At 44.4% G+C, this 27,201-nt stretch overlaps 1 protein-coding gene across 1 annotated transcript in view; it reads left to right on the forward strand.

Moving 5' to 3' along the window:
• Window positions 1-26,555, forward strand: part of ILRUN (inflammation and lipid regulator with UBA-like and NBR1-like domains) — an 86,088-nt gene extending 59,533 nt beyond the window's left edge. The window contains exons 4-5 of the mRNA XM_017853579.1: window positions 4,734-5,083; window positions 23,239-26,555. Of these exons, the coding sequence (XP_017709068.1) occupies window positions 4,734-5,083; window positions 23,239-23,274 (386 nt within the window). The 3' untranslated portion in view covers window positions 23,275-26,555. The remainder of the gene's footprint in view (window positions 1-4,733; window positions 5,084-23,238) is intronic.
• The last annotated feature ends 646 nt before the right edge of the window (window positions 26,556-27,201 follow it).

Below are 27,201 nucleotides of genomic sequence, written 5' to 3' on the forward strand. Positions count from 1 at the left end.
TATTCTACCTCCTTGGCTACTTCTTTGGGACATTTTGTGGTCCATTCTTCCTTTTGATGCCAAAGATCATATGTCTGTGGGTAAAGATACTGTGGCTTGGGAAATGGGACTGACTTAACCATAGGTTTAGTTCCCTGGGTACTTGGGTTCCCACATTCCTGTTAGGTGTGTGTTTTTAAAGCTATACTAAAAGCTGGGTGTTCTCAGTCTGCTTTAACTTGAATTATGACCTTGAGCCCATCACTTTTACCTCTAGACTTCACATTTTTAAAATCTAGAAAATGAAGCAGTTTCACTGGATGATCTCTTATACTTGTGGTTTTATTATAACAGATGGTAAAATATCTGGCTAGCAGCGAGTTCTTACCTCAGTAATCAAGGCATTCTGGTAAGAATCGGGAATGGTCATTGTCTGTGAAACAAGCTTATTAGGCCATCCTTACCTTTACTTTGTCATTTGTTTGATTAAAAATAATGCAGTAGGCAGGGGGTGAACACATTCTGGAATGTAAGGTCTGGAAGTGGTACAGGATGACTGAGATTGTACAATGTAGAAGGTGTATTTTGCTGTTCATGATGACCCATTGCAGCAGTAACTTAGGAGGGTCAGAACTGATATTTATTGTTGGTATTTATAAATCAGTGGCTTCTCAAATGACTTTCCTTTTATAGCAACTATGTAGAATCTATATACAGAGCTGAGCAATAGCCAATGCAAAGAGAGGGGGAGGTGGCTTAAGTATGATAAGTTCTGGTGAGTCATACTAAAGACATTTTTAGCCAGTGCAGTGGCTTATACCTGCAATCCCATTACTTGGAGAGGCTGAACCAGGAGGATCGCTTGAGCCCAGGAGTTTAACAACCTGGGCAACATAGTGAGACCTCATCTCTACTAAAAATTAATTAAAAAAAAAAAAGACATCAAAGAGAGAGAGAGAGAGAGAAAGAAAGAAAGAGAAAGAAAGAGAGATAGAGAGAAGAGAGGGAGGGGAAAGGAGAGGAAAGGAGAGGGGGATAGGGAAAGAAGTCTCACTATGTTGTCCAGAATGGTCTCAAACTCCTGGGCTCAAGTGATCCTCCTGCCTCAACCACCCAGAGTGCTGGAATTACAGGTGCTAGCCACTGCACCCAGCCTAATGATGCTTTAGTTCTAAAGAGGGAAAAGGGGTGGTGGTAGGTCATTAGTCTTATTTATGGATAATAGCTTTCTCATAAGCATTTAGTTTCCTGAGCTAAGAGAATGAAGCATATGACCTGTAGCTGAGTAGCTATGTGCCAAATCTATCGTGTACTTAAAAAGAATTTATTTTTGAAACAGATGGGTGGTAGACGAGAAGTAGGAGTAAAACTACAGGTTGAGTGAGTATCCCTTATCTGAAATGCTTGAGACCAGAATTGTTTCAGATTTTAGATTTTTTTTGATTTTTGAATATTTGTGTTATATCAGTTCATCATCCCTAATCCAAAAATCCAAAATCTGAAATGATTCAATGAGCTTTTCTTTTGAGTGTCAGATTGGTGGTCACAAAGTTTTGGGTTTTCGAATTAGGAATACTCAGCCTGTATTGTAAGACAGGGCATATCTGTTTGGGAAAAGCAAATAGTAGAGTGAAGGAATGCTATCTTTTGTTGGAAAGCTAGGATAGGAGAGCATGGAATGATTCGTCCTCAGACTGGCTGCGATTGGATTGACCCACTTCATTGGATTGATTTATGAGATTGAGCTTTGAACACAGGTCCTCTGACGCACTGTTCCTAGCACTGTCCCAGATTTTCAAGGGAAGTGGCACACTACATGTGCAGTGTTGTCAAGAGGTTTAACTTTTATGATGCTAGTTTACATGAGGATTTATATGTTCTTTAATGATATGTGTATCTGGAATGAATGCACATTCCTGTGAGTCATGCTGGTGGCTTTAATTTCCCCTTCTCAGAGGAGAAAGAAGTTGCTAATTCCAGGAGTGAACAGCAGATGTCACTGCATCTCCACTTACTAGGGTCTGACTCTTAGCTGTTTGGATACAGCCAGTTCTTAATACAGCTCCCAAACCTCTAAGTTTTTATGGTTGTGTGATACTCTGAGATTCCTTTTTTTTTTTTTTTTTTTTTTTTTTTGAGACAAGCTCTCACTCTGTCATCCAGGCTGGAGTGCAGGGGCACGATCTTGGCTCACTACAACCTCCGCCTCCCAGGTTCAAGCGATTCTCCCATGTCAGCCTCCCAAGTAGCCGGGACTACAGGCATGCACCACCACACCCAGCTAATTTTTGTATTTTTAGTAGAGACAGGGTTTTGCCATGTTGGCAAGGCTGGTCTCGAACTCCTGACCTCAAGTGATCCACCCACCTCGGCCTCCCAAAGTGTTGGGATTACAGGCATGAGCCACCATGCCCAGCCAGGCTGCCTTCTTTTGATATACAGCCCAAAGTAAAAATTTAGTATGAACACAGCCTAAGAGAGTTTTCCTTAGTTTCCTTCACTACTTGTTTTTAGTGTTTGTTCTAGGATTATATTATCTCTATTTCTAGGTAGCTAACTGGTGGAATGTATTTGCCTTTTTCTATCAACCTTTCAACAGTTATTTAGGAGCCTAGACAATTTTCTGTATTTGTTTTGAGTAGGGTTCACACAGTTAAAAGCTTCTTGGCCTTTCTGTATTTTGCTTTTTGAAAACCTTCCAGCAGGAATGTGCGTGTCTCTGTTCTCTGGAGTGAGGTGCTGAACATCAAAGGAAACCGCTACTTTCTTATTTTATTTGAACCCTTAGCTTTGGCACTTGAGCAAATCAAGAACTGAACTATGAACAAATGTCCTATGGTGCATCTATTTAAAAATACATGTATGGTTTAATTGTGGATAGGTGGTAGGGTTTCCCTCTATAGTCATGGACTGCATAATGATGTTTTGGTCAATGTGGTAGTCCCATAAAATTATAATGGAGCTGAAAAATTCCCATTACCTAGTGATGCTGTAGCTTCCATAACATTGTAGTTTATTTTTTAATGAATTTGGTGTAGCCTAATTGCACAGTGTTTATGAAGTCTACATTAGTGTTCAGTAATGTCCACATTCACTCGCTGACTCACCCAGATCAACTTCCAGGCTTGAAAGCTCCATTCATAGTAAATTCCCTAGACAGGTATATCATTTTTTATCTTTCATATCATATATTCTATTATTCTATGTTTAGATTTTTTTGTTGTTGTTATTTATTTATTTATTTTGAGATGGAGTCTCGCTCTGTCACCTAGGCTAGAGTGCAGTGGCGCAATCTCGGCTCCACCTCCCAGGCTCAAGCAGTTCTCCTGCCTCAGCCTCCTGAGTAGCTGGGATTATAGGCACCTGCCACCACGCCCAGCTAATTTTTAAATTTTTGGTAGAGACGGAGTTTCACTATGTTGGCCAGGCTGGTCTCGAACTCCTGACCTCAAGTGATCTGCCTGCTTCCACCTCCCAAAGTGTTGAGATTACAGGCGTGAGCTGCCACCCCCGTCCGTAATGTTTTTTTTTTTTTTTTTAAGACAGAGTCTTGCTGTGTTGCCTGGGCTGGAGTGCATTGGTGCAATCACAGATCACTGCAGCCTGTACCTCCTGGGCTCAAGCAATCCTCCCACCTGTGTCCCCCAAGTAGCTGGGACTATAGGCGAGCACCACCACAGTCAGCTAATTTTTAAATTTTTGGTAGAGACAGGGTCTCCCTGTGTCACCCAGGCCAGTCTCAAACTTCTGGTCTGAAGTGATCCTCCTGCCTAGACCTCCCAGAGTGCCCGGGATTACAGGCATGAAAAATTGCGCCTGGCCTTAGATATGTTTAGATACACACATACTTACTATTGTACTATAGTTGACTACAGTATTCAATATAGTAATGGTATAGTAACATGCTGTAGAGATTTGTAGCCTAGAAGCAATAGGCTATACCATCTAGCCTAGGTGTGTAGTAGGCTCTACCATCTAGGTTTGTACACTCTATGATGTTCACACAGTGATGAAATTACCTGATACATTTCTCAGAACATACCTTCTTCATTAAGCAATGCATGACTGTATGACAGAAAAGCAAAGCAGGTGTTAAATTGGGTATTTTAGAAATACACCAAATTCTTGGTGGTTTTTGGTCAAATAGCCAGGGTGATAGTATCTTCCATTTTGTCTAGATAAGTGCTGGTCCTGGCGTGATTATTAATAGGTCCCTCGTTCACTCTTATTTGTCCTAGTTTGAACAACCTATGGTCATTCTAAATTGCTCCCAAAGGGAAGAGCGTTGGTAAAGTTGTAATTCTCGTAATTGTAAGCATTTTAAAACTTCAGAACTATGCCAGTCCTGAATTTTCTGAGTTAAATACATGTAAAATAAAGTGAAAAACCGCAAAGAGGTGTTAATTCTAGGAAGAGTAACTTGATTTCTATATATTGATCGTTCTCTGGAATAATGATTTCCAAAGATGACAGTGCATTGGCATCAACTGGTAAGCTTTTTATAAATAGAGTTTCATGGATCTTACCACAGACCTCTGCTGAATTTATAGTAGAATTTGGATTTGACATTACCAAAAATGTAGCTATGCATGCAATGCAAATGTACCAGGCAGCTTTGTTAGCAAGCTTTTAAAACTAGCATATAGAAGAATGTTTCATTCTATGGTTTGGATAATGTTTGGGGTTTTTGGTGGTGGCTATCTTGGGCCATAAGGGTAAGCCTGGCATTGACATGAGTTACCTTTTTGTTTCAGATGTCATCTGGGTGATTCTCAGTGTGGAGGTGGGTGGACTTTTAGGAGTAACGCAGCAGCTGTCATCTTTTGAAACGGAGTTCAACACACAGCCTCATCGTAAGGTAGAAGGAAACTTCAACCCTTTTGCCTCTCCCCAAAAGAACCGACAATCAGATGAAAACAACTTAAAAGACCCTGGGGGCTCCGAGTTCGACTCGATCAGCAAAAACACTTGGGCTCCTGCTCCTGACACATGGGCTCCTGCTCCTGACCAAACTGAGCAAGACCAGAATAGACTGTCACAGAACTCTGTAAATCTGTCTCCCAGCAGTCACGCAAACAACTTATCAGTAGTGACTTACAGTAAGGTAGGTGCCCTTGGAGAAGAGAAGGGGTAGGTGGTGGGCCTTGGGACTTGTGATACCCCTTCATGGCAAACCTAAAATCCTAGACTGCCGCTCCCCAGAGGAGGTTCTTTAAGACTGCTCAGCTCTCCTGCCTACAGCAACAACGCAAAAGCTCATCCCTTCTCCCCTTTCCCTACCCCCATCTTCATGTCCTGTGGATGTTGCTTCATCCACATTTATAATTTACTCCTGTCTCTCTGCTATAGTTTGGGTGTTGAAAGAGTGAAGTTCTTTACTTTTAATATTTATAAAAAAGAAAGAATATTGCTCAATTATTTATTCTAAATATTGTTGTTGGGCTTTGTTTTATTTACCCTGTTTGCATGTCTTCTTGTTGATGTCTTTTCAGTCTTTTATAGCCCATCGACTTCCTTATCCACAATCCAGAGAGGTCCCAGTGATATTTTGACTTTTCAAATGTGGTGAATAAGTGAGAGAATTGTTTGTAGAGTTAACTGTGATTTTAAATATTCTGATTGTTGTGAGGCACTCTTCTAGGTGTTTGATTTCTTGATCTGTTTTCCTCTATGCCAGTTGATTAGTGTCTTCCATAGTTTGCTAAAGTGATGATGATTCCTGGTTGTTGGTTTTGGTTGGTTGAATAAAGCCCTCATGCTGGGAGTTCATTGTTGTAGGTGGTTCATGTGGTGGAGTCCTGTGAGCATTCCTGTGTATTCTTCTCTGAATAATAATGCTGCATATTAAGCCTAGCATCCTACCCATATTACCCCATAAACTGTTATGGCTGTCCTGGCTTCAATTCATGTTGGCATTCACCTTAAATTTTAAAAATAAAGTTTATGTTTATTTGAGGGGCAAGTGACTATGTTGTAAGAATGATATTTTTCTGACCAGTAGTTTTATTTTATTTTTATTTTTTATTTTTTCCAAGATAGGGTCTTGCTCTGTCACCGAGGCTGGAGTGCAGTGATGTAATCTTGGCTCACTGCAACCTCCGCCTCTCGGGTTCAAGAGATTCTCCTACCTCAGCCTCCCAAGTAGCTGGGATTACAGGCACCCACCACCATGGCTGGCTAATTTTTATATTTTTAGTAGAGACAGGGTTTCACTATGTTGGTTAGGCTGGTCTTGAGCTCCTGATCTCAAGTGATCCTCCCGCCTCGGCCTCCCAAAGTGCTGGGACTACAGGCGTGAGCCACAGCGCCTAGCCCCCTTTTTTTTTTTTTGAGACGGAGTTTTGCTCTTGTTGCCCAGGCTGGAGTGCAATGGCGTGATCTCAGCTCACTGCAACCTCTGCCTCCCGGGTTCAAGCGATTCTCCTGCCTCAGCCTCCCAAGTAGCTGGGATTACAGACATGTGCCACCACGCCCAGCTAATTTTGTATTGTTAGTAGAGACGGGGTTTCACCACGTTAGTCATGCTGGTCTCTAACTCCTGACCTCAGGTGATCCACCCACCTTGGCCTCCCAAAATGCTGGGATTACAGGTGTGAGCCCCCATGCCCGGCCTGACCAGTAGTTTAAATGTGGTCTAGATCAAGAGACAAATTAAGAAAACTGGTGATGTGAGTCCTCTTTCACATGCTCTAGTAGTAAAGACTTCTTTCAGTAGTAATAGCATAAGGAAGGATTGATTTATCGGTTGATTGGGTGGTCATTACAAAGGATTTTGTGGATTAGTGTTAATGGTATAGGACATAAGATAAGTAAATTGGCAAGAGAGTAAATTGCCTGTATTTGAGGAAAGACGTTTCACGTCTTAACGCTCTAATAAATAAAATATTTTCTTCTAAGCTCCTATTTCTCTAGTATTTTTTCTTGAATTTAACCCTCCAGAGTCTGTGACTGTTCTGAGTGGTAAATGGGCCAGCCCTGCGCTAAGCATACTTTGTTAGAATGAGAACTTGAGTCTGTTGGGTTTAATGGGAAAACTAACGTTGATTGAGGCAAAACAAACCAATTGCTCCTGTGCTTTCTCTGATGGAAGCTGCCTCACCCAACTACGAGCTTTCTGGCTTGGCCGTCACTGCAGTTTTAGGAGAGAGCTGTGCTGTTCCTGGCCAGGGCACTGCACTTGTCTTCCTGAATTGAGAGACCATTCATTGTTTTCCTCTCCTTTAGGGACTGATGCTTTTTAATCACCTCTGTGATGGTTGCACACAGTCATCACAGAAGGTTGGGAATCTTGGGCTGGTGTTTTCTGCCAGCTTTAATTGAGGTCCTACCAGGGGTTGCTTCTTTTGGAAGGACTGGACTAAGGTGAGGTTATTGACTTATTTCTTGAAGTTGATGCACTCCTGGTATTAATATGTTATCTAGTTTTTTTTCCCTGGACTTTGTAGGATCATTTAGAAGTAGCATTTGCAAGAACTGTAGAGAAGAACTTCCCATTAGAGATAATATCCAAAAAGACTATTGACTATAATGCATTGAAAATGTGAAACTTAGATGCCAAAGAGAAATTGGAGTCTCCTTTTTTTCTTAATCTAAGCAGAATCCTAGAAAGCATTTATATGAAGCATCGAGCAGGTTCTCTGAAGGCATTTCTGGCTAAAGTTGAGTCAGCTCCACTCTAGCTCTTAGGGTTCCTTAGGAATAGAATAGGGTGTAGGAGGTAGTCATCAGTAAATATTCATACATCTGGGCACTGTTCAGAGCAGTGCACATCGTACATTAGGAGACTTGAGGAATAAAAGGATCCCTACCCACTAGGAGCCCACGGTACAGTAGGGGATATGAAACATGCACAAAGCAATTAGAGAGCAATTCAGTCAAAATGAAGTATGAATTTGGTCAGTAGAGAACAACACAGTCCAAATGTATAATCTGTGTTTTGGGGTGTGTGTGTGTGTGTTGTTTTTTTGAGATAGAGACTCACTCTGCCACCCAGACTGGAGTGCAGTGGCACAATCACAGCTCACTGCAGCCTTGACTTCCTGGGCTCAAGCGATCCTCCCATCTCAGCCTCCCGGGTAGCTGGGACTACAGGCTCATGGCACTACAGTTGGCTAATTTTTAATTTTTTTTGTAGAGATGGGGTCTCCCTATGTTGCCCTGGCTGGTCTTGAACTCTTGGGCTCAAGCGATCCTCTTACCTTGACCTCCCAAAGTGCTGAGATTATAGATGCAAGCCACTGCTCCCAGCCTATGTTGTATGTAATGGCTGAAAGGGTGCAGTAAGTTAGAGAAGCAGAGATGAAGTGGAGATGGAGTTGAAGGAAAGGGCTTTTCAGAGGATGGGTGAGACTTGGAAAGATGGACAGCAAGGACGCGGAGAACAGTTGAAGTGCCAAGGGCAGAGTGAGTAAGGGGCCTGCAGTTGCGAGGTATGGGTGATGGACAATGGGAGATAGGTTCAGTTGGTTGCAGTGTGTTTTTCTGATGAGTAGGGATTAAATAATTCTACAAATTGACGTTGAAAAGAATTGGTTAAATGGAGGACATCTGTCATAAATATGAGTGGACATCTATCATAAATCTTTGCTAAATGTGAGCCTTAAATGCAGAGATAATCCTAAACATTTATATTTGGCTTGATAATATGTAATTTATTTATAAAGGCAGGCATGCTTGAGGTTCTGAAGTGTATACCTGACGAAGTGATGAGATCAGGTATATAGCAGAGTTATTTTTTAACTATTTGTATGGGCTAGGCGTGCTACCAAGTACTTTACATGTATCGTCTCATTTTTAGATGAGGAAACAAAGATGTAAAGATGATACGTTACATATATCATCTCATTTTTGGATGAGGAAACGAAAGCTTAGCTGGCTAAGTAACTTGCCTAGTATCACACAGCCAGTGAGAGGTAGAGCTGGAATTCAAGTCCAGGTGCCACATTACTAAAAGGTGTTTGATGGTAGGTGAACCTGAGCTTTCCCTAGATCCTCCTGTTGGGCTGGAGGTTGTGTTGGGGGAAAGCTTGCATTGAGTTGATGACCAGTAGTATCGAGGTGTGAATGAGGAGGAGTTTAAATAAGGTGCACAACCCTTATATAATCTGATCATTGACTAGGGCATCTTTTGAAGAGCTCCAGTGTTTGCTGGGTCTTTAAAGTAGTGACTTCTTTTTCTGGTTGATAAAAAAGATAAAAGTATTTTTACACTGAAGGTACCCAAGCCATGTGGTGTTTATAGTAAATTAGCACCCTTTTATTTGTGAATGAGTGGAGAGGAAGAAAGAGACCTTTGGGGCTCTGGAATTGGGAAGTGTTTTCAGTTCAGCCCAGGTGCCATTTTGTTGTTGTTGTTTGTTTGTTTGTCTTTTGAGACAGGAGTTGTGCTCTGTTGCCCAGGCTGGAGTATAGTGGCACGATCTCGGCTCACTGCAACCTTCGCCTCCTGAGTTCAAGCGATTCTCCTGCCTCAGTCTCTTGAGTAGCTGGGATTACAGGCACGCACCACCATGCCCAGCTAATTTTTTGTATTTTTAGTAGAGATAGAGTTTCACCATGTTGGCCAGGCTGGTTTCGAACTCCTGACCTCAAGTGATCTGCCCACCTCGGCCTCCCAAAGTGCTAGGATTACAGGCATGAGCCACCGTGCCTGGCTCAGGTGCCATCTTTATCGGCTAGGTAGGAGGGGTGCCTGAGGTGCTAGTGTCAGGGATCACTGATTTGGCAATAGATCTGATTAACTCCAGAGAAGTCCCTGCTTGCCATCAAGTCTGGGAAAGAACGTGATGCTCTGGAAGCCTATGACCACAGTTTTAGCAGGCAAGTAGTTTCCTGCTGCCTCCATAGTTACAATTTAACTTGCTAAGGTTGGTAGGATGAAGGTAAAAGATTGCTTTAGGCACCTGCACTATGAGGCTGGGTGGATATGTCAACAGAATGGCACATCTGTCAGTGCCAGGAACTGGACACCCTGGAGTCCTTCCCAGCTGTTCTTGAGTCACCGTAAGCTCCCTGAACTCAGTGCTCTGTCCCTGGGGGGAACGCGTGCCCTAGCTGCATCCCACAACCCAAAGGGGTTTCTCCCTGTGGGGAGCTGTCAGAAGGAGTCAGAAAAGTAAGTATATGCTGACTCACCTCAAAGATTCATAAATCTGGCTCCCTGCTTTTGTTAGAAATTGGCTGGCCTTATTGTCAGCTCAGTTGTGACTGAACTATCTGTCCCAGATGAACAGTGAGATCAAGTACTGGTGAAGGCTAGAAAGTGTTTTAATTATCCCTTGTTATGTGATTAGCTGAAGAGCTTCTGATGATCAAGTCAGAGTAGGATGGGTGCTCACTCTGTTGACTCAAGGCTAACCTTGCTGTGAATTCCAGCACTGTGACTCATCTCTGGGGGGCCAGAGTAGCTTCTGTTTGGACAGTGCGAAACTGATGAAGAACAATTCACAGAGGTGTGGAAAGAGAAATAAAAGCCCTGTTAAAGTTACGTACACCTTTTTCTTATATGCCAGTAATTTTTAAGATTTCACTGTTTTCTAAGAAGGCCTTTACAGGGCAGTAAGACCCCAAATGGCCTGATTCAGGACAGCTGGGAATAAGAGTATGACTGGCAGAATCGAGGGGCTGTTCTTTAGGACAGCTGCATGCTTTGCGTTCTTTCACTACAGGAGTAATGATTTACACTGGGAGCTGAAGAGGACCCCAAATTCACTTATTTTGTTTCTTGAAATATGGCTCTTATATTGTGTTTGTCCTTTCTTCAAAAAAAAAAAAAAAAAAGTGTTTGAGGCTGGTATATGTCATATATTCCCCCTTTAAACTGCATTACAGTCTGAGCCACTGTTATTACTTCCATCAAATGCTGGTTCAGAAGGAGAAACTTATTATTATCTTTGTGGGGAGGTTCATCCCGCTTCTCCAGAGCCAGCCCTGCCAAGTGCCATCTGCTCGCGCGCTCGTGCTTGCTGGCTTGCTTTTGTGCTTATTCTCTTCCCCCACCCCCACCCCTTTCCTCTCTTGACAGTCATCCTGTAAAGCATTTTGTATCTGGAGCTAGCAGGACTCAGTCTGCTTCTGTTACATCAGAAATCAGCTCTTTTTCTCACCTGCTGCTATCTGTGTTGACTAAGGCATAGAAGAGTTCTTTTCTCTCCATCCAGGTGAGGGTTTAGAAACAGTAGTGGGGGCTGCTGGAGGAGGTTTGGAAAAGGCAGATCTTTTGTTCTATGGGCCTGGCAATGTAATGGCTTGTGGATCTATTATCTACTTTGAAATGGCCAAAAAGTTTAACGTAATAATAAGGGAAGGGTTTGGGGTGGCTTCGTGGAATTGGAACCAACATTTGCCCAGGTAGGTTGAGCAGAAGGCAGGTAGTTGGTGTCCTCAACTGGGCTAGTGCTTATGTGAGGCATTAAGAGGGCACCAGTGTAACCTTCCCACTGCCATGAAACCCTAGAATTGTCTTCATTCTCACATGCAGATCCTCTCCATGAGAGGTTCAAAGATGGTTCAAAGAGAAGCTAGATGGAAAATCGGTGTCACTTGGCCCTCTGGCAAGGAACAGGTAGTAAAAACACACTATGCTCATGCCAATGAAAGTATATTAATCAGAGCTATAAAACTATCATTGATTGAGCACTTACGCACCAGGCGCTGTGCTGGGGACTTTTTTAAATTTAATTTTTATTATTAAAATTTATCAGTGTACGTAGTTTAAGGAACCAAGTAGTTCTACAAAGCTTATGGCAAAAAACACCAGTCACCTCCCTGCTTCCCAGCCTCCAGTTTTTATTCCCCAGAGACAATAGGCTTAGTGCTTGGTATGCATTACTTCATGTAGTCCACAAACAGTACCATGATAAAAGTGTTGTTATTATCACTCCTTTACTTATGGAGACTGGTTCAGTGATTTGCCTAATGTCGTGTACTGGGGTGATAAGACCAGGATACCAACAAAAGCAGTTATTTTTGACTGCTAAGCGTGCTCTGTTCTCTTAACATTGCACTGTGTTGCTTCCCAATTGCAGTGTTCAAGTGCACATTTTTATTAGCTGGGCCTACAGTTGTGGGCTTTCTGTAATGTACAGCTACATTTTAAATGAGGATCAAGGCAATTGTTGACCAAATATTATGTGACTTTACTATTAAACCTCTTCTCCCCACAAGCTATTGCTTTCTCTCTAGCCTCCAAGAAGGGAAAAGATTCCCTAGAAACCTTCATAGTCACTTGGGTTTAGGTTTTTGTTGGCATTGAAATTTTCATTAACTCACTCTTGTTGCAGCAGATCTGTATTTTGATGTCATACACACAAAACCAAACCTGTCTATATTCCTTGATAGTGGCCACAAGATACAGTCTCTGGAGTCTTATTTTCTGGGACAAATTAAAATCTCTCTTTGAATGTACTGAGTATTTTAGAATTAGAACATACGTTAAGGGCTGTCCTACAGTTCCTTTAAAGTCGAGTTTTGTTTCTGTAAAGCCTATATGGAGAAAGAATATTTTAGGCAGAGGATAACCAGTGCAAGCCCTGAAGTGGAAGTTTGCCTGGTGTGTTCAAGGGATAGCAGGGAGGCCAGTGCCTGGAGCAGAACCACAAGAGGGAGAGTAGAAGGAGATGAAATCAGGGGACAGAGACCAGATCGTGGAGCATTTTGTGGGTCCTTATAAAGTTTTGGGCTTTTGCTGAGGGTAAAGGGGAGCCTTAAAAGGTTTTCAATAGAGGGGTAATATGTGTGACTTAATGCTATAAAAGGAGCACTCTGGCTCTTGTATAGTAAATACAGGGCAAGGGTAGGAACAGGAGGCCAAGAGGGAAGTTAATGCAGTCATCCAGGCAAAGAGTAAGAGTGGTTCAGATCAGGCTGGTGGCAGTAGAGGTAAGAGAAGTGGTCCATGTCTGGATCTATATTGTGTAGCTAGAGCTAACAGGATTTGCTAATAGGTTGGAAGGGGATGTAAGAGAGAATAAAGGATAACACCAGGGTTTTTGGCCTGAGCAGCTAGAGGGATGGAGGTACCATCAATGGAGAGGGGAAAGGATGCGGTGGAAGTGAGGAAGAGATCAGGGTACCATTTTGGATACGTTGGATATTTATATAAACATCTAAATGGAGGTGTCAAGTGGGCTGTTGCATTTCCAAGTTGAATATAGAGTGTAGGAGAGAAGTCTAGGTGGAGATATAAATTTGAGAGTTATGTCACATGGATGGCATCTAATGCTATAAGACTGAATGTGATTCCCTAAATGATCAGAGGTTAGAGTTTCTTAGCTGACTAAGACTGTTGACATTTTGGGCCAGTTAAGTCTCTCTTTTTTTTTTCTTAACAAGGCAAGGGTGTATGTGTCTTATGCGTTGTACAGTGGTTAGCAGCATTCCTGGCCTTTTACCCGCTAGATGCCAATAGTACCGCCCTCCCTCCCCACAGTGTAACAACCAGAAATGTTTCTTGACATTGCCAGATGGCCTCTGGGGGGCAAAATTCCCCCACTGGTGAACCTCTGGCATAATTAGAGGTCCAAGGACTGAGCTTGACAGTATCTATCTAACATGTAAACCATTTCATACTATCCATAGTGCCTTTACTGCTTTTATTCTTATTCTTCATTCACATTACTTGTGACTTATTCTTCATTCACTTTACTTGTGACTTTCATAGTTATAATCCTCATTTGAAAAAATAATAGGGAAGTATTATAAGTAACTTGCTCACATTCACACAGCAAATTAAAGGTGGGCTGCAGGCTGAATCCCGGGGATCCAGTTTGAGTCTGATGTGCTAGAACACACTACAATGAGGTTTATTGGCAAGTGAAGTTTGTTGGCTATTCTCTGGAGGTAGTTTATACACTTAGTGTCAGGTCGTAGAGACCTCTTCGTTCATTTGTAGGAACTGCAAAAGAATGTGAGGCCGGTAGGAAGCAACACAGAGCAACCAAGAGACCTGTCCCAGTTGGCCGGCAGATTAGCACACTCTGTACCAGAAGGGACTTGCCAGGAGACTCTGGGCTTAATATTTTGATGATTCTCTTTTGAAAACCCAGAAGAGTCAGTAAAGCCCTCCCAGCCTTGCTGATGTTTACATTGGCATGAATGTTGTGTGCATTTTTTAAATAAATTAAGCAAACACTATGGGCCTTAGAAAATGTCTTTTGTTGTTTGTAACATTACTATCTGAGAATAAAAAGTATCTCCAGGAACTTTCCTTTTTGTACCTCAGTAGCTTCCAAGCTGTCCAGCTCTATTTTATTTGCTTTGGGCTCTGGGCATTGTTTTAGATTGTTCTAATGCTATGCACTCTTGTAGCTGAAGCAGAGCTAATGTTCCCAAGATTGCCAGCATATTTTATTTTGGCTATAAGGGCTCATTCTCTTCCCCATACTCTGAATTCAGCATTTTAATTTCTGATGAAAGTTCTCAAAGTAGGACTAGTGAAATTATTGGTTCAAACAGATAAATATAATTCAGAAGTGTAAGAATGGCTCCTGGTATAGATGCTCAGGTTTCAAATGACTTGTTCTCAGCTAAGTCTGCTTTAATTGTATTCCAGCAGGACCAGAACAAAATGTAAGGTTAAGAACTGTTGTATCTCAGGAAAAATGGGAGCTTCCTTAGAGCTGTGGGTGTTCCCCTGCAAAGGTTTGAGGGTCTTGAACTTTTTGCTGTGATTTCACTGCCTAAGGGCCAGTTAAACCCGTTTGCTTTACACAGTCAATAATATTGACTGATATTATGCAGTCAATAATATTGACTGATATTTTTTCAGTCAGTAAGTGAGGTCTCCTGGGTGCTCAGCCACTAATCCCTATCTTCAAAGAATTTACTATCTGATAACATAGATGTGACTAATCCATAGGAAAGAAGAAGAGCCAGTGAAGATCAAGTATGTTGAGTTCTAGTTGACTTTTAAGTGATCATAGGAATTTGGGGACGGCCAAAGCAATAAGGCTTGGAGTAATCAGGAAAGTGATCCCTTGATGGAGGATGGATTCAAACTGAATTGGAGGGAAGAAGAACCACATGCAGGAAGGCTCAGAGGCAACCACAGGCAGGGTGTGTTCACAGGACACTGGCCAGCTTGGCCGTGGTGAGTGAGGTGTGCTTAAAGAGGGTGGGGTGCATTTTGGAGGAAGACCTTTAAAAGCCAAGCAAAGGAGAGTTAACATTTAATATGAAAGGAGAGAGTGCCAGCAATGCTTTTGAGTAGGGGAGTGGCAAGACAAAACCAAATATAGCTGAAAGGAACCAAGAAGGAGAGAGACAGCTTATTCTCTTCCCTTAATCCAGCAGCCATTATGGGAGCTGTTGCCTGTCAATTAATTGTAAGATACACAGTGGAGATGATGGCTTGTAAGGAAAGGGTAGTTGACAGAAAGTTACAGGAACTTGAATGGAAATTCTGAGAGAAAGTTGGACCGGCAGCCTCACCGTGTGTCCTAGCAGGGTGGCTACATGACTGGGAACTTGAATAAGCTTCTCTCATGTGGGTGTCCTCCCCAGTGAGACTCTTACTGATTCTTTCTTCCTTTTTAGGAATTTCCTCTACCCTAGGAGAGTTCTGTATAACAGCATCCCACCTGGATTCTAGCACACTTGCTATTACATCAGATCTTTGGAGCTAGAATTCTGAAGCACAAATAGCTTTTTTCTGAAATCTTTACTAAAAGGGGAAGTCACATTCAGCTAGGATCCTCTACCTCCATGTAGAAACTTCGAATAATGTGTTTTCATTCACAATTATGTTTGAGTTTTATTCTTCATGGTTTTTAAAAAATTTGTAAGGGGAGTAGGGGTGGGTGAAGGCTGTGGGAGTTGCCTTTTGCCATGGGGGACTTTGGATGGATAGGAGGATGGATGACAGGGAGGATGTATGGAAGGATGAGGGATGGAAGGATGGATGATAGAGGAAGGATGGAAGGATAGATGATGAAGGGTTGGATGAATGGGTGAAGGGAGGATAAATCGGTAGGTGAGAAGTTCCCCAACAGGACTGTAGAGATAAGTTAAGAGCAACAGAAAAACTATTACAGAGGCAAATAAAAAAAGTTGTTTTTAAAGAGCTTTAAAAATACATTCAGCACACTAATAACTGAGTTAAATGTTTCAGCACAATCAGAAGGCCTGGTTGAACTGAGCTTGCCCTGTCATCAGCCCCTGAGCATAAAAGTAGGGTTTTTTCCTATTCTTTGACTGGTTCTCACGCTCATTCTCAGCCAGTGCATCAAATACATCTTTGAATTTTGGGAGACTGTCACATGCAAGTGACTTGAACAGGCCAAGTGTGGTGGCTCACACCTGTAATCCCAGCACTTTTGGGAGGCTGAGGTGGGTGGATCACCTGAGGTCCGGAATTCTAAACCAGCCTGGCCAACGTGATGAAATCCCATCTCTACTAAAACTACAAAAACTAGCTGGGCATGGTGGTACCTGTAGACCTGGCTACTTGGGAGGCTGAGGCAGGAGAATTGCTTGAACCCAGGAGGTGAAGGTTGCAGTGAGTCAAGATCACGCCTGTGCACTCCAGCCTGGGCAGGAGAATCACTTACTTGAACCCAGGAGGTGGAGGTTGCAGTGAGTCGAGATCGTGCCTGTGCACTCCAGCCTGGGCAACAGAGCGAGGCCAATGTTAAATCATCTACAGAAGTCCTTCTCTCATGCTGATGTGGCCCTGCTATGCCACCAGCAAGCCTCCCGGAGGTAGTCAGAAGGCACTAAGGAAAGGGCCCTGGTTTGTACATTCCTGAGAGAGTGCTCATTGCCCTGCTCATTACTCCAGTACAGACTTAATTTTATTTCTAGTTAATGAGAGACTAATGGGTTTGATCAGGGCCTAGTCAGTTTCTGGCCCTTGCCAGCCAAGCCAGGCCTGTGAGCAGGGCCTCACCACACAATGTTTGCAGTACACAATCAGGACAGGACTTAGTACTAAACCCTGTATTCTTCTGTGTTTGTATTCAGTGTACGTAACTGATACAAAAGGAGCACTAGGAGGGAGAAGCACTGACCAGGACTGACCCAGGAAATGAGGAGGAGGAGGGTCCTTATGGTGTTATCTGATAATGCCATCAGTATACACCGAGAGAGCATATTATTTCTCAGCCATACAGCAAACCTGCTTGTCTTTTTATTAACCTGTGTGAACCTTCTTATTTATTTAAATCAAATCACAAATAAAAGCAAAATAAAGACAGGTATGTGAAAGTCCTGTGTTGTGATTTATCTAAACAACAAGCTTTCATGTAGAGAAAGAGTAACGCAAAAAACTCTCAACGAGATATCCTTTTTTTCATTAGCAATTTCAGCCTTCTTTTTTTTCCTGGAATGTTGAAAAACGGGCTGACTCACCAGTCAGTGTATTTCATAATTCATTCATTCATTTTACTTGAGTCTACTGTGTGCAAGGCAGAAATAAGTATCAGGAACAGCTTCTGTCCTCATAGAAGGGCAGCCTACTCTTCTGATAGCACTGCCCTGCCTACTGATGAAAATAGGTGAATACAGGTTAAAAAAAAAAATCTAACTGAAATAGAATGATTGCCTGTTTTTTAGTACTTTGGCATACAGTTAATGTTTTCTATCAGTGACACTTTTTTTAGTACTCCTTTTTGGAAAGGTTATTTTGACTTCTGTATAATTTTAGGAAGGACTCTAAGATATTGCAGGTTTACTCTCACATAAGATAAGTGATAACCAAGTCACTGGCTAGGAGTGATTCGACAGACACAACTATAAATGATTGTGTAAAACAAATCAGAGAGACAGTTATTTTTAGGTTTGCTTTGAGGGCAGGATTATAAGTATAAGATCTTAAATTTTCCTTTTAGGAGATTGTTAAGGATGAGACTGAGCTCATCTTTATGTCTGTGAATGTTCTCTAACAATAATTTAGAGCTGAGCACAGTGGCTCATGCCTGTAATTACAGCACTTAGCCAAAGTGGGAAGATGATTTGAGGCCAGGAGTTCAAGACCAGCCTGGGCAACATAGCGAGGACCACTCCCCCCTACCCCCCCCCCAACCAAAAAAAAATTTTTTTTAATTTTAGGAAATTAGCCAGATAATGGCTTGCAGTAGTTATTATTGCATTGTGGAGATGCAGTTCAGGACTTGGCCCAACTATTGTAATCATTCAGCTGGCCTAAGGCAAAAGTCTGTTTCCCAACACTGGCGAGCAGGAGGCGTTGCTGCCTTAGCTAATGACTGTGGAACCTGTGGAGCCTCTGTGCTTTAAGAAGGCTTGCCTGCTCTCTAGCCAAGTTGAACTTAGGTCCCCATGCTCATTCCTATGATAGCTGGTCAGTGAAAGCTTAGGGAAAGCTGAGGCAAAACAAGCAACACCTCAGCCCCTATGGACCTGAACAGTTTCATATCCCCTAGCAGATGTGGGGCTGTTCAGTGTAGCCTTTGGAAACCCATTTCTGTGTAAGTAGTGTATGCGCTGGGCAACTGGCCTTTAGACCTGGAGTCAGATACCAGAGTTTTTTTCTGAGTTTGAGTATTTATAGCCTCCATTAGCGTGGACAAATCAGTCTTGCTGCTAGTCCCTGTGTGATAGGACATGATTCTTCCTAGAGGGGAGTGGCTTTCTGCATCAAGCTTACTGGGTTTTTTGATTTTGTTTTTGTTTTGAGACAGAGTCTTGCTCTGTCGCCCAGGCTGGAGTGTTGTGGCGCAATCTCAGCTCACTGCAAGCTCCACCTCCTGGGTTCCTGCCATTCTCCTGCCTCAGCCTCCCAAGTAGCTGGGACTACAGGCGCCCGCCACCACGCCTGGCTAATTTTTTGTATTTTTTAGTAGAGATGGGGTTTCACTGTGTTAGCCAGGATGGTCTCGATCTCCTGACCTCGTGATCCACCCTCCTTGGCCTCCCAAAGTGCTGGGATTACAGGCGTGAGCCACCACACCTGGCCTCACTGGGTTTTATAATCAGGATGATGGCTTCGATTTTTGCTTGAGTCAAAGTTGAATTCAGGGTTCTCTGGTACCATCTAATGCATCTGCCCTTTGATCTATTTTCCTTATTAGTAGTGGTACAAGTGTAACAGGAGGTATTTCATTGATTCCACGTTAGCTAAAATATTCGGCATCTGCTTTTACTGCAGATAAAAGTTGAAGAGTTGCTAGGCCCCAGAAGAGAGTGAATGTTACCTCTATTGCCAAATCCTACTTTTAGGCTGGGATTGTCGTTGGCTACCAGAACCCGTTACACCAGGTCTTAGAACTCCAGTGGAGGCCGGGCGCGGTGGCTCAAGCCTGTAATCGCAGCACTTTGGGAGGCTGAGACGGGCAGATCACGAGGTCAGGAGATCGAGACCATCCTGGCTAACACGGTGAAACCCCGTCTCTACTAAAATACAAAAAACTAGCCGGGCGAGGTGGCAGGCGCCTGTAGTCCCAGCTATTTGGGAGGCTGAGGCAGGAGAATGGTGGGAACCCGGGAGGCGGAGCTTGCAGTGAGCTGAGATCGTGCCACTGCACTCCAGCCTGGGCGACAGAGCTAGACTCCGTCTCAAAAAAAAAAAAAAAAAAAAAAAAAAGAACTCCAGTGGAATCTGAAACGTGGATGGGCCTCCCATTTTGAAAGTACCTCCATCCAGAAGGTACCGCCATGGTCTTCCCACTTGGCCTACTGCCATAGGACTCCCCAGACAAGGTGTTCTTGGAATCTTTGCCAGGTTTTTCCTCTACAGCTGGTGTCATGTTGCCTGTGTTCTGTGATCCACATGAGACATCTATGATCCTGCATGTGGGGAGTCTAGATTGTAAAATAGGTTCCAAATAGAGTCGGCACCCTCTCTCTTCCTTGAAGTGATGGTAATTAATTTGGGGGTAAGGAAAATAGAGCTTGTTCATCAAACCATTTTTCTGTTCCACTTTAACAACAACTCTAATACATAGTTCACTGAGTAAAAGAGAATTAGGTAGCATTTTTCTTCATAAAAGGCATGGAACATCAGTAAATAGAGGATCAACAATAACCATAATCTAAACTAGTTAAATACCACACTGAACGGTCTGAGGGCCAGGGCACTCAAACGAAAATCTGAAAATGCACATGTCTTTATTCCTTTTGCTGCCAGTTGCATAGAACCTGCTTTATTTATCTGTTAAGTGGGAATATACAACAGCTTTTTGGCAAAGTCACAAACTCCCTTCTTCAAGTATTCTAGACAAATCACAAGGCCAGTACTTGCTTTATAAAGGCCCACATGAAGTGTGTAGAGCTTTGAACTGGAAAGCAGTTACATTTAGGGTAAAGGAGTAAATATTTCATAGGAAACATGCTGTTTGTTTTTTGAGTTTTCTCTTTTCTTTATTAAATGTATTATTTTTTTCCTAACTCTCAGAACCTGTGACTTTGTTTTATTTTTAAAAGAGAAGGTCTTACTCTGTCTCCCAGGCTGAAGTACAGTGGCATGATCATAGCTCACTGCAGCCTCGACCTCCTGGGCTCAAGTGATCCTCCGGCCTCAGCCTCCTGAGTATCTGGGACTCCAGCCATGTGTCGCCATGTCCAGCTAACTGAAAAAAAAATTGCATGTGGAGATGGAGTCACACTGTGTTACCCACACTGTTCTCCCAACTCCTCACCTCAAGCAGTTCTCCCGCCTCGGCCTCCCAAAGTACTGGCATTGTAGACATAAGCAACCATACCTAGCCAGGTTTTCTTTTTGTGGTGCATTTTTTTTCCTGCACAGAGACATTTGAGCATTGTATTGGTTCTAACCCTTCAGGGAATTGAAGCTTTTGTTGCTTTTCTTGGGTAGTTCCAGATGAATGATTGTTGTTGGGAGCTGCTGAGTCAGGGCAGCTTGTTTTAAGCTGCTTTACTTTCTATTAGGTTGGTGCAAAAGTTAGTGCGTTTTTTGCCATTAAAAGTAATGGCAGGCCGGGCGCGGTGTGGCCTCAAGCTCTGTATAATCCCAGCACTTTTGAGGCCGAGACGGGGCGGATCAATTTTTTTGAGCGTCAGGAGGGATCGAGACCATCCTGGCTAATACGGATGAAACCCCGTCTCTTACTAAAAAAATTTACAAAAAACTAGCCTGGGCGACGAGGCGGGCTCCTGTTAGTCCCAGCCTACTCGGGGGGCTGAGACAAGTTTAGAATGGCGTGAACGCCGGGAGCGAGCTTGCAGTGAGCTGGAGAGCCGGCAACTGCACTCCAGCCTGGCGCCAGAGCAGACTCCGTTCTCAAAAAAAAAAAAAAAAAAAAAAAAGTAATGGCAAAAGCCAGATGTGGTGGCTCATGCCTGTAATCCCAGCACTTGACTCTGTCTCGAAAAAAAATAAAAATAATGGCAAAAACTGCAATTACTTTTGCACCAACTTGATACCTCTGATGTATGTGACCCTCCTACTAGGCCTTGCAAAATGGAATCTGAGAGTCTTTTGCTGCCCCAGCCCACACTTGCTTGAGTGAGTGGATGCTGTGGCTGCTGAGATGGTTGGAGCCATAGCTCGTCTGCTAGAGGCATGGTTGGCTCGGGCTGACAGCCATGTGGCATTTTGGCAAATGCCAGCTGCTTCCCTCACCAGTGCTGCTCCCTTAATCAGGTTGCCTCACCTCTCTGAGCTTTGAGACCATACTTGTCTCCTTGGATCTTTGTGAGGGTAAAGAGAACGTGTTAGGTGCTACTGTAGCACCTGGCACGTAGTGGATGCCCCATTGGTGTTGGCCTGTCCGTTCCCCAAATCATCTCAGGATTTTTTGTTTAGTTTAGTGATACCACCAAGCAACTAGAGACATTACTTCTGGTTTTGGGAGGCTTTATATGGAAAAACAGAAAGCAGGGATTGGGGAGGAAGCACACGTCATGGTCCAGCATGTTCATGGTTCGTGCAGCTGCTTTTGATGTTGGCGTATCTTGATGTCTCATTCTTATGAGGGGAAGCAAGACTGTGAAGCTTCTTCCGCTCAGCCAAGCAGCATAGAAAGTGCCTTTGGGAAGTTGGAATAAACCTTATCATGTGGCAAGGGAGAGCTAGTTTGGGGAGAAGTAATACTGCAGTCCATCAGATTTGGTTTTGAATCTTGGCTCTGCCTCTTACCACGTGATTTTTTTTTAAAAAAATGAGACAGGATTGGCTGTCTCACACCTGTAATCTCAGCACTTTGGGAGGCCGACGGGCGGATCACGAGGTCGGGAGATCGAGACCATCCTGGCTAACACGGTGAAACCCCATCTCTACTAAAAATACAAAAGATTAGCTGGGCGTGGTGGCGGGCACCTGTAGTCCCAGCTACACAGGAGGCTGAGGCAGGAGAATGGTGTGAAACTGGGAGGCGGAGCTTGCAGTAAGCCGAGATCTCACCACTGCACTCCAGCCGGGGCGACAGAGCAAGATTCCGTCTCAAAAAAAAAAAAAACTGAGACAGGATTTCCCTCTGTTGCCCAGCCTGGAGTGGTGCAGTCGCGTAATCATGGCTTATTGCAGCTTTGACCTTCCAGGTTCAAGTGATCTTCCCACCTCAACCTCCCAAGTAGCTGGGACCATAGACATGTGCCATCATGCCTGGCTAATTTTTTAAAAAAATTTTATAGGCATGGGTTCTGACTATGTTGTCCAGGCTAGTCTCGAGCTCCTGGGGTCAAGTGATCCTCCTACCTTGGCCTTACGAGGTCCTGGGATTATAGGCGTGAGCCACTGTACTTGGCCTAACCACATGACCTTGAACAAGTCTTAGTCTCTGCAGTAAAATGGGTATCAGTGAAACAGGTGTTATAATACTCACCTGGCTTTTAGGGCAGAGGTAAGGATTAAAGGCAATGTAGGATTAGCCCCTAGTACTGTGCCTGGGACCTAGGTGCTAAATAAATAGTTGCTGTTTCTGTGTTTTTGCTGATACATGTGTTGTTAGCTAGCGGTAGCCTTACATCTGAAGTTAAGGTGCATAGAATGGCATATAAGGATCTTTAGCAGAGTGGTTGAGACACTTTTGTCAAGAAGAAAATAGGAAAGCTTTGTGGCCTGGGTGAAGGAAGTTTGGCACTGACTGATCGACCATCTGAAAGATTGGGGAGTTATCTCTCTACCGTCCCCTCTCTTTGGATGGTGTGATTCAGTGAGAAACTTAGCAACTTGAAATGTACTAATCTTTGACCTGCTGAGGTTTTGTATGGCAAAGGCCCTCAGGCCTTGTCTGTGGATTGGGGCTTCCTTGTGACTCACTGGGAACCAGAGATTCTTGCACTTGGTTTGGTTGTCAAGTTGCACTGCTATGTCTACCATCACTGACTATCTTCACTCTCTTCCAGGGGCTCCATGGGCCTTACCCCTTCGGCCAGTCTTAAACGGGTGTCAGCAAGAAGAAAAATTAACAAAAGACAGAAGGCCTGACTTTGGGGGGTTAGGGCAAGGGGTTCCTCTGGATTGCAGACCACATCGCACAGACCCCTGGCTCTGACCCCCTCTCATCCCGGAAGAAGAGGAAGAAGCAGAACAGACTAGTTTTGAGTAAACTCAGTATGCATGTGTGAATGCTGAATCACAGGAATGGTGTTGAGGCTACCAAGAAGAAATCCATGCAGCCACTTTGGGTTTTGTTATAGGCATCAGTCTAACAAGTCATTAGGTCACTCGGGAAGGGGGAAAAAGTTTAAAATGGGGAAAAAAGCCATCTTTTAAACAAAATTATTTTGCCTACAGAGAGGTTGTAGTTTTGAACACATGTTAATTTTTTTCCCTCTTTCCCCACTTTTCTTTTTTTAAATAAGGGGTAACATATTCTTTATAGAATAGTGCTTGCTCTGGAAGAGATTCAGGTGAAAAGTTGGCGTGGCATGTTTGAGGACTCTGCGGATCAGTGCTATAGGAGTACATCTGCCGTGCCACATGACTCCAGAAGTCTCTGACCCCATTTGTTTTTAATGGCATCAGCCAATGAGTTATCACCCTTTTCCTCCTCTTTTCTCTTAATCTTCTGTTGATTTACACCTTTGACATTTGTATTCATCAACCCTGTGGCTTGTTAGCATCAGAACCTCTCTGAAGACCAAACTTCCCTGTGTGGCCAGGAGAGGAAGCCTTGAGGATAGATCTCGGGTGACGTGGGATTTTCTAAGCCCGAGAGGTGTCCTTCTGCACACCCTTGTAACAATTCAGATTGCTTTTCTTCCATGTTTCTCTTGGCAGAGAGAAATGCCATCATGCTTACTGCTCTTTTGGATTCTTCATGCAGTAGCTTCCCATTTGCTCTGGGAACAGTGCCTCTGTGCTGGTTATACGTATGCACCACGTGTGCACGCACGGGTGTTGGTGCAACTCGCCAGCAGGTGTGCAGCAGGCAAGCTTGAAGGTGGCCCATGCTTCTCTGTTGTCACACAACTCCTTTCCCTGTTTCCCTTCATTTGTCCTCTGTGATATTTTCACAACCTGTTAGTGGAGGCTGAGCTGTAGAGGTTGGAAAATACAGCCCCAAAAGGGGAATTTGTCATGGGGAAGGGCCAGCCACTGACTACTTGATCTTGGAGACCACATTTAGATGGAAATGAGAGGACCTCCACAGCCCTGCCTCCCTGCCAGGATGCTAGGTTATTGGCTGGGAGGTGGGCAAGTGGCAGCCCAGCTGAAGCAAGAGGTTGATTGGCTGGCTGCTCACTCAGGCAGGTGGCCCCCCGGCATCCTGTGGATTCTGAGCAGGTTGAGATGTGGATATCTCCATGGGAAGCTTGAACCAGGCTAGAACAGCTGTCTGCCAAAGATACAAGAATATGCAAAGTCCCTCTTCTCTTCTCACCCCCCTCCTTCCCTCAAGTCTTAGTTGGTTTGAGAGCCAGGGATATGGATCCAGGGTGCTGTTGCAGGGTCACCTGCCTGTTACCACACCCCCATCCAGCTGGGTTGTGGGTGAGGGTATGAGACAGGCAGGGAGACCAGGTGATGAGTGGCTGCAAGGAGTCATATAGCCTGGGTGTGGGTGAGGGTCTGCCTGCCTGTTTCTGTCTGGGTGTCTGAGTTGAAAAAATGTGTGTTGTTTGTTCCTCCTCATCCTCTTCTGAGACTGTTGTTTTTTTAAAGCTTGAATGTGGGAGAAAAGCTTGTGTGAAATTCCCTCTTCACCTCCCCACCCCCCCAAAATAAAAGGGGGCATAAACTTTATTCCACTGGAGAAGCCCTAGGGGTGGGTGGAGCCAGCCTGCTGAGAAGTGTGGTGCAGCTGGGTCTGGGACTCGACTAGAGCTTACTCTGGAGCACCTACTTCCTGTGTGCATGGGAGTGTTCCATTCCCTAGCAGAGCAGAGGGAAGTCTCTGCCAGGTGCCCGCGCCACAGGCCTCAGGATGGCTTTTTGTCTGAGGGCCTCATTAGGCCCAGACTGCTGCTGCTGGTACCAGTCTCCTGAGACACTGCCTCCCTGGACCCCATGCATGCCCAGCTGTTCTTACTGCTTAGAAACCTTGAAGTAGCACATCTCCACTGTCCCTGGCAGGATTGTGGGAGGCTTCACAACCCCTGCTTTCCTGACTTCCTCATCTGCCCAACACTGGGTGCCCCTTCCCAGTTTCCCAGCAGGGGCTTCATGGGCCACCATCAGTGGGTCTGGGTCTGCCAGAGTCGTCTTGCTCTTCCTCTTGCTTCTAGGCAACCACACTTGGCAAGTTAAACGTCCCAAGCACCTTGTCTCCCTTCCCAAGAACAAACCATTTATGTGCACATCCTTGGAGGTGAGGTGAGCTCCTTGCAGAGGGCCAGAGGAAGTGCAGGTCATGGAATGCAGGCAGAGGGGTCCATGGCTTCCCCAGCCCAGGGAGGGTATCAGCATCTTTCATTCTCTCTCTCCTCACTGGTATGGGTTCAGAGCAATGCCTAGAGCCCCTCTCTGCTCCCCTGCCTAGTGGAGCGGTAGTGGCTACCTCTCAGCCCCAATAGTCCCTGCTCTTCTTAGAATCTTCACCAAGTGGCAGGCTACCTCTGGGCAGGACCACCTGCGTGTGGCACCCAGGAGGTGAGGCAGACACCATGGTTAGATGTCTGAACCCAGTTGGGGAGACAGAGGGGTTCAGACTTGGGAAGAATCTGTCAGTGTGCATGGAGTGAGGTGTGTGTGTGTGGATGGATGTGCACGTGTGCATGCCTTTTTTCTTTTTGCCATGAGGACAGTTGAATTTGGGGCGTTTTTTCTGCAAGAAGCAGTCAGCCTTCTCTCCCCCATAAGGACTGGCTGTAACCTTAAGCCTATCAAAGTTACTTCCAGCCTGGAGAGAACCTCACCAAACAGCTGGTGTGGCCTGAGGGTGGTCATGGTGGGAAATGGGCATGAGAATAAATACCTCCCCAAATTCAATCTGAGCCCAGCAGGAGAGGATGATAGGGTTGCCAGGGCTCAGAAGTGCAAGCTGATTCCCCACCCCACCCCGCCTCACCGCACCTTTCCTTTGTTTCCTTGGGTGAATGCAGGAGCAGCAGTGGCTGCCCTTCCCACCTGGACAGTGGTGTGTGTAGAAAGCCAGCTGGATGTTTGTGGTGGGGCCTCATGGTGCCTAGGAGGAGATAAAGATGAGGAGGTTTTTCCTTATTGTATAAATGAATATTTGTATGATTAAATTAACACACACACCAAAAAAAAAAAAAAAGCTGTTTTCATGTGTGTTGGTGAGTTTTATTGAACCCTCAAGCCTCCTGTAAACTTGTGTGGCCCCATAATGGCTCCGTGATGTGTACTGTTTGGTCTCTGGGCCTTTCCCTTTTGCAGATGGGAAAACTGAGACCCTGAGGTTCATCATATGTTATGGAAATTAGTCCTGGGTTTATAATGGGATCTTCTGTGCTTTCTGCTGCCCAGTGACCAGGAAGGTAATGCACCTGCCTCCAAATGACCTGTAGGTCACCAGGGTGCCATGCCTCTGTTGATCACTACTGTATCTCCAGCACAAATAAATACCAGCCAAGTTAGCACTGATCAGCCAGCAAGCATTGTTTGGGTTCCCTGCCCCAAGGACCTGAATGCAAGACTCTTCTTTCTCAGGGACCACCCTGATACAGAGCCCAGAGTGAAATAGCCTGGGAGACTGGCCCAGAGACCCCTGGGGTGAGTGCCCTCACCCGTGACAGTGTACCTGCATCCTGCTTCCTTCCAGGTGCCCACAGTTGTTTGTTCTCTGCAGGGGAGCCCACCCCCCACTTCACCTGGGTCTTCTGGCAACTTCAGACCCACTCCTAGGCCTTCCCCAACACCCCCACTGCTGAACAGTTATTTGCTTGGCAGAATCTGTTTGTCTT

Source organism: Rhinopithecus bieti, unplaced genomic scaffold (genome assembly GCF_001698545.2).
Source record: "Rhinopithecus bieti isolate Rb0 unplaced genomic scaffold, ASM169854v2 scaffold_36553, whole genome shotgun sequence".
Lineage (NCBI taxonomy): Eukaryota > Metazoa > Chordata > Mammalia > Primates > Cercopithecidae > Rhinopithecus > Rhinopithecus bieti.